Source organism: Arachis hypogaea, chromosome 1 (genome assembly GCF_003086295.3).
Source record: "Arachis hypogaea cultivar Tifrunner chromosome 1, arahy.Tifrunner.gnm2.J5K5, whole genome shotgun sequence".
In the NCBI taxonomy this organism is placed as follows: domain Eukaryota; kingdom Viridiplantae; phylum Streptophyta; class Magnoliopsida; order Fabales; family Fabaceae; genus Arachis; species Arachis hypogaea.
This window is the reverse complement of record NC_092036.1, coordinates 106,269,914-106,280,513: the sequence shown is the minus strand read 5'-3', so window position 1 is coordinate 106,280,513 and position 10,600 is coordinate 106,269,914. Positions and strand designations below refer to the sequence as shown.

The 10,600-nt window shown below is 33.7% G+C and overlaps 4 protein-coding genes across 5 annotated transcripts; 2 read left to right on the top strand and 2 right to left on the bottom strand.

Moving 5' to 3' along the window:
* Positions 1 to 51: 51 nt before the first annotated feature.
* LOC112707494 (signal recognition particle 19 kDa protein) lies at positions 52 to 2,295 on the bottom strand. The gene is made up of 3 exons (XM_025759245.2): positions 1,836 to 2,295; positions 1,650 to 1,749; positions 52 to 391 (listed from the first exon to the last, which is right to left on the bottom strand). The coding sequence occupies exons 1-3, from the start codon at positions 2,016 to 2,018 to the stop codon at positions 255 to 257; spliced, it is 420 nt and encodes a 139-aa protein (XP_025615030.1). The 5' UTR covers positions 2,019 to 2,295; the 3' UTR covers positions 52 to 254.
* A 78-nt stretch (positions 2,296 to 2,373) lies between these two features.
* LOC112707483 (uncharacterized) lies at positions 2,374 to 5,513 on the top strand. Of its 2 annotated transcripts, XM_025759232.3 has the most exons (7): positions 2,375 to 2,583; positions 2,975 to 3,229; positions 4,030 to 4,264; positions 4,371 to 4,439; positions 4,540 to 4,615; positions 4,989 to 5,053; positions 5,167 to 5,513. In XM_025759232.3, exons 3-7 carry the CDS (start codon positions 4,097 to 4,099, stop codon positions 5,224 to 5,226), a joined length of 438 nt encoding a protein of 145 aa, XP_025615017.3. In that variant the 5' UTR covers positions 2,375 to 2,583; positions 2,975 to 3,229; positions 4,030 to 4,096; the 3' UTR covers positions 5,227 to 5,513. The 2 variants fall into 2 exon arrangements, with proteins under 2 accessions (XP_072058190.1, XP_025615017.3); XM_072202089.1 differs by lacking the exon at positions 2,975 to 3,229 and having other exon boundaries at positions 2,374 to 2,583.
* Positions 5,514 to 6,213: 700 nt separating this feature from the next.
* LOC140173182 (protein RESTRICTED TEV MOVEMENT 3-like) lies at positions 6,214 to 8,828 on the top strand. Its single transcript, XM_072202083.1, has 6 exons — positions 6,214 to 6,355; positions 6,870 to 6,999; positions 7,112 to 7,281; positions 7,693 to 7,984; positions 8,088 to 8,254; positions 8,393 to 8,828. Exons 1-6 carry the CDS (start codon positions 6,337 to 6,339, stop codon positions 8,548 to 8,550), a joined length of 936 nt encoding a protein of 311 aa, XP_072058184.1. The 5' UTR covers positions 6,214 to 6,336; the 3' UTR covers positions 8,551 to 8,828.
* Positions 8,706 to 10,436, bottom strand: LOC112707466 (autophagy-related protein 8i). The gene is made up of 5 exons (XM_025759213.3): positions 10,202 to 10,436; positions 10,001 to 10,056; positions 9,709 to 9,761; positions 9,203 to 9,321; positions 8,706 to 9,101 (listed from the first exon to the last, which is right to left on the bottom strand). Exons 1-5 carry the CDS (start codon positions 10,254 to 10,256, stop codon positions 9,013 to 9,015), a joined length of 372 nt encoding a protein of 123 aa, XP_025614998.1. The 5' UTR covers positions 10,257 to 10,436; the 3' UTR covers positions 8,706 to 9,012.
* Positions 10,437 to 10,600: the final 164 nt, after the last annotated feature.

Genomic DNA, 10,600 nt, shown 5'->3' with positions numbered 1-10,600 from the left:
TGTTAGTTGCTTCTTGGTTGTAAAGCAGAAACATAATGTGACTCTTCCATGGACAGAAGGGGAGAAAGAGTTTTACCAATGCTAGATTATATGAAGAAAATGTTGTCCTATAATCAAGTGCATGACTGTTGAAATTGTTTGGTGAATGTTCATAAACACATTGGTACTCATTCGGGTGGTAAAAGCTTGAACTCAATTAGGACAAATTACTCCTACAACAATACATCCAGTAATTAAGACAATATTTCGTAAAATTATCTCCTCTTTTTTCCACCTTTCCCAGATTTGTTAGAAGCTCCTGCATTTGATGTTGATGCAGCCACCTCCTGCTTCTTTGTCCTTCCATGATGTTTGGGTACCATCTCTGCAACACGAATCATTAGCTGCTTTCCTGCAAGAAAAATAACAACCAATTTCAATAATTTGTTATATCTATGCAACAAATGAGAAGTAACTATAAGAATGTGTTTCTCAACATTCTAATATGGCATCTTACGAGAAGACACTAAGGGCCAGTTTGGCTAAACTTTTTAAATAAGTTCTTTTGAGAAAGGAGCTTAAAATATAAGGACTTTTATTAATATTAACTTTTAAATAAGTTATTTTGAGTTTGGAAAGTTATTATAGAAGTCCTTATTTTAATGTTGTGCATTAAATAGGAGTGATAAAATAGCTTTTGAAAATAGGAGAAGTCACATTTTTTAACTTCTTCAAAAGTTCTTAAATAACTTTTTGAAAAGTTAAAAGTTTATCTAAAAAATTGTACCAAACACATTAATGTAACTTTCTATAAGTCAAAAGTTGAAAAAAATAACTTTTTAGTGTTTCCCAAACGGAGTATAAGCATCCTTTCTCTATATCGTTAAAAAAAAAAAAATAATAAAGAAGTCACCATCATACCATTGCCTCAAAATTTTAAAAATATCAATACAAACTTAGGGATCTTTTCCTACTCTGGAGTCTGCACTTCAGCCTCGGTGAAGCAGCCCTCCCTCATCCACTGAAAAGGGGAAGGAGGGAAAACTAATAGCAGTAACCTATCACTCGGTGAAACCATGGAGCAGCATAAGAAACATCTACCACGATCTCATGTCGTGATTAATGTTATTTGGAATAAATTGCTATCAATAACTAAGACCATCCAACATCGAGACTTGATTCACATCAACTCCAAAGCTAGCAACAAGTAAATACATCAAGATTCGAAAGTACTAGGATACTGCTAATGCTACAAAGGGAAATGACATTTTATGAATTAAGTCTTGTCAAACTTTCAGCTCCACAATCACCAATAAACATGATCTAAAAATATGCCACCCTATAAGCAACACCTGCACTAGACTTAATCTAATTGATTTAAGGGAATTTCATATTGATGTTTGCAACCCAATACATGACTATTTACAGATAACAAAAGTCAAGGAACACATGGATTGGACATTCAACAGGAAACAATTCAATTTTACAAGTGACATTATCATACACATCAAGAACCATCTAAGACACACATGATTCAGCCAACACCCAACAGCTATTGATGTTAGAGAAAAACAATATGAGAGTAATACAATGATTCACCTTTACATAAACATAAAAGTAAAATGGGTATCCACAAAAATTTGATTACAAAACTACATTAAAAAACTTACTAGATGAGATAGTGGGATTAAAAAGAGTGCCATCCTCCTTCTTCAGTAACACCCTCACTCTCCCTCTTTGCATGAAATCACGCGGGTAAGCCTTGTCAATCTGTGTTCATCAACAAAGTTACCATACACAAATAAAAATCTGATAGCAATAAATATTCATAAAACCCTTTAAATTTTTTAAAATACCTCAATTGCAAAAGGGAGTTTCAGATAGCTGCAGCAATCGCCAATTTCAGCACACGTGGGATTCTCGCACGCTTTGCTGAGTCCAATTCGTCTTCCTTCTGCCATCGTCTTCTTCGAATTTATGTAAACAGGGTACAGCACTATCCATCTCTTTATATTCGGCAATTCACCATCCACGTTCATTATTCACAAAATAAACAACGAATTAACACGTTAACGCCACCAGATCCGAAGCCAAAATCGAATCTTCAAATTTTCTATGAGCAGCTGAAGACTAAAAAGAATGTAGAGGAAGAAACTTGTGTATGGAGAGAGAGAAAATATTGAAGGAGAGACTCAGGTAAATGTAGAGATGGCAACGGGTTACATCGAGTGAAATTAATATACATATAACAAGGATATTTTGGTAATTTCAAATAATAGGATTATTCGAGTCTCGCAGGGTGCAGAGGAATTTTATTTATAAATCCCTCCTGCTTAGGATTAGTCCTTGACCTATCGGTTGGGTTGGGAAATACTGTGGAAAACCAAAAAATTGGAGGCGATCCTGCAGAGGGAGGCACTGAGAAAGACAATCAGAAACTTCTGGAATACGGGAACAGGAGCGCAAGAGCACACAAGGGCAGTGCAGTGCGGGGGCAGCGCCGGCGGCAGCCTCGTCAAGTCAATAGCATCGTCTCTTGAACGAATTTTCCATCACCAAGCAGCAGGAGTCCCAGTCTGATCTATCTCATGCGATTTCGTCCTTGTGAGATCATCTTGGCCAATTTTATTATTATTATTATTATTATTGAGTATTATATATATATATAAATATATATATATATATAAGAATTTAATAAATAAATTTATTATTTTTTTTTATTTTAAAAATATAAAAAAATTATAATACAATATTATTGTATAATTAATAGTAATAATAATATTTATTTCATATTTTTTTGGATAAAAGATTATTATATTTAATAGAAAAATACATTTAAGAATTGATCTATATGTTAATTTTTTATGAAACCTAACATGTCTGAATAATTATTTTGTTAAAAAATAAATTAAAAACTAATTTATTTATCAAGATATTAAAAATTAAAGTATCCGCTTTTTAATATCCTTGGATTACTCTAAAAAAACATTTGCAGTGTAAGACTGTAACGGTGTAACTGTAACCCTAAACCATTCACCCTCACGGCCTCACCCATACACACACATGGGAGTTGGGAGATGACTAGCCAGCCACTATAAACTGCAGCCCCCAATTTCTCCGTCGGCCAGAGGGTGTCGCGCTGCTGGCGTCTCCCTCTCCGAGCTCACTCTCTTTCACCGTCACAAACGTCACTCTTCTCGCCCGCCTCCCTCTCCTTGGCTCCTTGCTTGCTTCTTCGGCGTCGTCGACGGTAAGTTCCTCGTCCACGCCTCTGGTCTCTGTTTGTCCCTGACCCCTGTTCGTCCTTGTCCTCGTACCTAAGCCCTCTGGCTTTTGTTCGTCCCCAACCCCAACCTCCCTGAGTCTCTGTTGTTTTAATTTGGTTCAATGATTTCAATCCCATAAATAAATTATTTTTTGAAAAAAAGGTTAATTAGTATCTGTAAGAGTATTATCATTGTTTTGATCATTGTTATAAATGTTTGGGAAAACTGGAAAAGCATTGTTTCAACAAATAACAATATACTTAAGAACTTAAGATCATTGTTAAGCATTATTTGGGTTTTGATTTGTATACATAGGATTGCTTACTGTTTGCATGTTAATTGCAACTTAGCAGCTGATGAGAAAAAGAAAAATCTGTTTAAGTTTGTCATTCTGGAAAATAACTACACTCTTGATTCTACTGTAGCAGGTTATGCTTGTAAATAATAACTTTTTATTCTTCATTCTTCAATAAAACTATGTACAACAATTATGATGGATATTGATAGTTCTGGATTGTTTCTATCACCAATTTGATATGATCTTTTGAGTATAGCATTTACCGAGCTCCCGCTAAAAATTGGTATAGACATGATAAATTGCTTTGATCATTGTTATAAATTGGTTTTGAAGATGAATGTAACTAATGATCACCAGTCACATGTCAGTGTTGGCCAACAATCACAATTTTTATGTTGAATTGAGAAATTTTGAATTTTATGGAAAATTTATATTGTATTTTTAATAATTTTTTATATTTAATTAAATCGGTTCACCCACCGTTAGACCTTTGAACATTGAACCCATCACTCGACTGGTTCACCAACCATTCGGTTCTCGCAACTTCTACGCGATGATGGATTCTTGTGAAGGAGCAAGGAAGGGGATTGAAGAGGTAAAATTGAAGGACGGGGAAAATGTTTCTGCACAACATGAATCGTGTCAGTTGCCTATCACGTGCTTCACCGAAATCGTGAACGATGCCAGCCTCCATTTTCAGATTATACAGTTTCCAAAACAGGTCTTTTTTTGCCCCAATTATGGTTCTCGTGCAAATTCACTTCTTTTTTGTGTTGATAAAATGGTAATGATTAATGGTCAATGATGTGTTTGTGGGATTATGGCAGATATATGTGTGGGTTGGTTACACCTCTGCCAAATTGGGGAACTTGTATGCAGCTGCTCACACTCGCCCTGTAACTTCTCACTCTTTTCAAAATCACATTTACTAATTCTTTTGTTTTCTAAAGATTGTGTTTTATGTGGATTTGTGATATGTGATTGTGATTAACTCAGAACAATAATGTATCAATAACTTCGTTAATGGGAGGGACTTCTGATAACACTGGCTCTGGTCTTGCTTGCCGCTTAGGTAACTATTGAATAAATTACCATTTGTACCCATGAAAGATATAAACGCTGACAAATATACCAATGTAAGAATAAAACGACAATTGTAACCACGGAAGATGGCCTCCGTGTGCCAAGAGTACCCGGACTTGGGTTACGCAATTGATCCGTTAGGGTACTCTTGGCACACAGAAGCCATCTTCCGTGGTTACAATTGTCGTTTTATTCTTATATGGGTACATTTGTCCGTGTCAGTATCTTTCATGGTACAAATGGTAATTTATTCGGTAACTATTATTATTGTCTTTCATAATAATGGGAGCAAAATAAAAATTGTTTATTTGTTTTGTTTTAGTTGTTGAATTGATGGTATTTGTGTTGTTTGTTTGTTGCAGTTCTGAAGACTGGTCTCAATGTCATTTTGGCTTGCAATATTCCCAAAAATAGCCCTATGATTGAGGTTTAGCACAGTTTTGTTATGTTCCTTGTATCATTGTGATTAATATGACGGTTCAAAAAAGAAATCATGTTCATATTTTATATCTTAGTTTTGCAAGTTGAATGGATATGCAGGCTGAAGCTGAGAAAATATTGGTTCAGAAACTCAATAGTATGGGTTATGGCATGTCTTGATTGGAGGAACTTGTAGCATTAGCGTTGCTTGCAAAACATTGGTACATTAACTCTCAATGCCCTGTGGCGCTATACCCTTTCTAGATTGGAAGAAATTTCTGTGTACATTGTACTTTTATATATGTAAGTTCTTGACAATTAGATCAGTTACTCTTTTAAGATTGTTGCTGCATTTGATATCAACTGGTTACAGATTTTGCAATTTGACTACTTATAGCTACTTGGAATGTTTCATATGTAATTTCTTGATTCAAGAAAGAAGTGACAGAAGAAATTCAGGGCCAAAACATTGTTACATCATTTGTATTGTATCTGAAAATCAGCAAAATTTCCTTGAGTGAAAGAGAGTAGATAAGTAAATTGGATATATGGTTTGCAAAACAATTTCCTTGGGACCAATGATAATGGTACAAATAAAAATAGTTTAATATGAATTAGTAGTTACTTTCATTCTTAGTTATAGTTCATAACTTAACATCTAGTTTTTGCAGAGTTTTTCAATTTTAAATGAAGGTAAATTCTTGGTATACTCTAAATTGATATCATGTTCCAAGTCTTGTTAATTTTTATTTTTCAAGAACAATCAAATCGATGGTAAAGCTACAAATAAAACAATCTCATGATAATTTTGAACCTCGGTTATTTTACTACTTTGAATTTTGGAGCCAGAGGCTATAGCCGAGATGTTCTTTGCTCACATAATCATGGCGTGAGATTTTTCAAGATAACAGAAAACATGGAAATGGAACACATTTCAATTGTGCAAGGAACACAGTTGGAAGCTTTCTTCCTAAACGAATTGAAGCAGAGAATATTCATAAACTTGAAACCAATCCAATATATATATATATATATATATATATATATATATATATATATATATATATATATATATATATATATATATCTTTGGTAGAAAGTTTATAGAACATTTTTATGCTTAAAGTCATACATAAGGAGAATATGTGCCAACTTCCATGAAGACTTGAACTCATAGCAATCTTCATTTTCTTGAAGTAAAGAATAAAAATGAACGCAACATTGATATAAATAATAAGCCTTTGGAAATAGTCCACATTCGTGTTACTGCACGCCGTAAATTTTCTTGATATGGATATTCTCCAGGATGGTTTGTTCCTCTCCTTTTCTTGGCTTGGCCATAATCATCATCATTGCGCAATGCTACTTGCGATTGATTTCATGTCTGACTTTTTCTGTACATATAGCATGAATGATTATAAATTTGTTTGGAAACCATTTAACATGAAAAAAAAATTTCTATTTTCTTTAAAAAAAGAATTTATTTCTATTTGAAACTCAATTCCATGATTTGAAATGATTATAATATATTAATAGAATAGAATTTAATTTTGAAGAGTGTGAGTATTGATTTGGAAATCATATCCTTTTTTGTGTGATTTACAAATGAAGAAAAAATGAGAATTAGAATTCTCAAAGGAATTCAAATCATTCATTTTTAGTTGTTTCAAAATAAGAAAAAGAATTCAACTTTTAAGTAAATTCTAATTCCTTGCATTCCAAACAAATTGATAGAAAACATGTCTTCACAACATGATACAATAGTTTTCATATATATATATATATATATATATTCACACATACACACACTTATGATGTTGCAGGCATTTCACAGTCTATATCTGATGCTCCACCAGCTCATTACGTAGTGAGAGTAGAGTTATTTTCGCTCCTCGCAAAGAATTCAATAGAAAAATACGTGTCAGAGAAATTTGAAGCTGGAGGATATAAATGGTAAAACACCATTGTTGAAAAATATATAAACTACCGTGTAATTGGATAACAATTTGGGTGTGTACTTCAAACAAAGTGAATGACAATTCATGTGCTTACTTACACCTAACAGGAAGTTGGTCCTACACCCAAGTGGAAACAAGGGCAAAAATATAAAAGACCATGTTTCACTATACTTGGCTTTGGATGAAGCAAGTTTACCTCATCCTGCTTGGGAGATCTATGCGAATTTTCGATTGTTTTTGCTTGACCAGAACACCGACAACTACTTAGTTGTCCAAGGTACTTGTTTGATTATTACCCTTTTTTCCAGTTCTTGCATGAGCATGATTTGTCCAACTTCCAAAATTTACCAAGAATGTAGATATTTATTGACATTCAACTCAATTTAGTGATGGGCAAATAAGAATTTGTATTACTAAGAAAGCACACCGAAATTTAACAACTGATAAATGTACAATTTACATCTTTTAACTACTAAAAAAAAAAAGCAAAAAAAAAGAGGCACATTTTTCATGCAATAAATGTTTCTGTTTAGCACATTAATGGCGTAGTACTTTAGCACATCATCTTGTAGACTCTTTCAATGTTGATATATGTTTTTTAAGCTCGTCCTTGAGAAAGGATTTTTTTTTTTCTTTTTTCCCTGCTTAGATATAGTTCAGTTTTGATGATCAACAAAGCATTTGATAGATGCAACGGGAAAGGAAAGGAGATTTTACAAAATGAAGGCTGAATGGGGATTTGATAAGTTCATTACTCTAAAAGAGTTCAACGATGCCTCTAAAGGTTATTTGGTGGATGATACATGTGCATTTGGAGCAGAAGTCTATGTATGCAAGGAAAGAAGCAGAAGTAAAGGGGAATCCATAGTAATGGTGAAGGATTCCTTTACCTACAAGCATGTCTGGGAGATTAACAACTACTCAAAATTGGACTTAGAATGCTATGACTCTAAAACATTCAATGCTGGCAGCTACGAGTGGTACAACAATCACCCTGCTTTGTTTCTAATATATGCTTCCAAAGTGTATCTGAAATTTTGCTTTGCATTTTACTTACATTGGTCATAATGCTGTTTCTTGCAGGAAGATAAAACTATATCCCAAAGGAAACGGCCCTGGATTTGGCAGTCATCTTTCTTTGTACTTAGCCTTATCTAACCCATCAACACTTTCTCCTGTTTCAAAAATATATGCACAGATAACATTACGCATACTTGACCAAAAGCAAGCCAAGCATCACTTTGGAAAAGGTAGAGTTTAGTTCACCTTTAAAACTGCATGAAATTCCCTGATGCCAGGGACACAAATTGATAGTTTAATTAATAGTTGACACTACTAAACATTTAATTCAATCCAATAACCTAAGTTCTCCTTTTCTCTACTTGCAGCTAATTACTGGTTTAGTTCCTCAAACCATGAACGCGGTGCATCAAGATTGATTCCACTCAGTTACTTCACCAGTCAATACCAGGGTTTTCTGGTAAAGGATAGTTGCTTGGTGGAAGCTGAGGTCCAAATTCTCGGGGTGGTTGAAGCATTGTCCTGAGTTTGTCTATAAAGCAGTCACAATGAAGCACCCACACAATTTCTATTTCGCTTTCCATAGGCATAATTGGTTATATATGAAAGCTATACATGGAATATTGTTAACAAAACTAAAATCAAAATAAAAACAGAAATCTGAAAAAGAAAACTTATGGATGAATGAAATTCACATGCTTGGACATACCTTTTCGGTATGTTCATAAAGCATTGTCGCTTGTATAAATATAATGTAATAATGTACATTAAAAATGAGAACAGGTGTCTACAATGGTGAAGAAATGGTTTTCTTTATGATCTATCAATTGTACTTTCCATTTGAAGTACAATTAGTCATTATTTACATTTTACACAAGAGTTTCTACTACCAAATCAGACAAGTGAATTATTTACTGGAGTGGATTCCAAACAATGAGGAGAATTCACAATGTGCAGATACATACAAGCATTAGCAAGCACAGCAAAGTTAGCCAAATGTTTTTTCACTGCTGTAACACATGTACAGAAAGCCGTCATCATCCTTGTAAGTGTCATAGATGTTGCTCAAAAGACTCGCTGTGAATAAAAGAAACCAAAGACACAGCCATTACATTATTAGATTTGATATAAGAGAAGACAGAAGTTGAATTTACCCAAGAGTGACATGGAGCACTTACTAGTCTGAGGTAATGTGTTCTTCACAAATATAAACAGAGCTTTCCCGGGCTTCATCCGTAGCCTGCCACTCAAAATATGAATGAACTGCCCAACAGACATGTCCCTTGGAACCAAATATCTAAAAGAGAAAAGAAAAGAAAAATGTATACATCAGACCTTGGACATATGAATCACCTACTCATGATTAAGGATTCAATGATGCACTATCACTCAATGGGATACTAATTCTAGTCAATGAAATGGATTAGAAGACAATTGTAAAAGATAAATGAAGAACAAGAAAATATCTGTTTATAAATAAATTTCACATAGCTGAATGGGAACCTTCGCTGAGTTACATTAAAAGCATTAATCATGAAAATAGTGACTTCAGTTTACAAAAAGACATATGTTATCAGTCAAGATGAATAGTAATAGGATTAAGACAGTTATAACATGGAATTAAAGGAACCTCAAAAAATAATAAATTATACTAAAAAAAATCAACCATACAGGTAGAGCCTACTTTTTCTTGTCCAATGTAGGGATATCTGCCCTCGCATATTTCTCAATGATGACCTGCAACATATAATGCATCAAAAGTGAGAAGGAAAAAGAAGAAAAAAAGAAACAGGAACGAAATAAAAGAAAAACCAATAGCCATTACTTAGAAAAAAGTCACTGATTCATAAAAAAGTAACCATAAATAACAATTTTTCAACCAATAGTGGTAATTGATTTTGTGTGATTGAAAATAATGTGAAAATCGAAGCCAAATGTGAAAATGTGAAATGTCAAATTTTGAAGAAATATCATACAGGAACTCGATCTGGATATTTGACTATGATGCTTGTAGATTCCTTTTTCCGTTCATCTGCACCAATCAAAAGCCAAGAAAGAAATCAGCAATGCACTATAATAATAATTATTATATTATCTTATATAAAATTAATTATATTTTGAAGAATTAGGAAATGGAGAAAAAAAAAAGAAAAAAAGAAAAAAAGAGAGAAACAAACCGAACGTAAACTCTTCCTTGAAAAGCTTAAGCTTCTTGGATTTGGATTTGCCCATCAGAATCAAAGTTTCAGAATGCGGAAATGAAATTGAAATGCAGATTGGAAAGATTAGAGAAGAAAAGAGAGAAATGAAGAAGGGAAATTGGATATCGTTATAAGAAATCGGTTATTCTACGCTGTTGCGTCCACCGTCAAATTTTCTGGCATTATCGTGCAAGTCATTGTCCATCGACAGAATCATGTCAACTACCAGGGAAGATTCCCATATACGTTTTTGGCGGGTTCTGTATATTGGGCTTCATTGTTTCAGATTCAATGGGCCTTGTTTGGCCCAATATATCATACCCGGCCCCACATTTTATTGGCCGTCTGGCGTCTATTATATCATCATCATTGTAA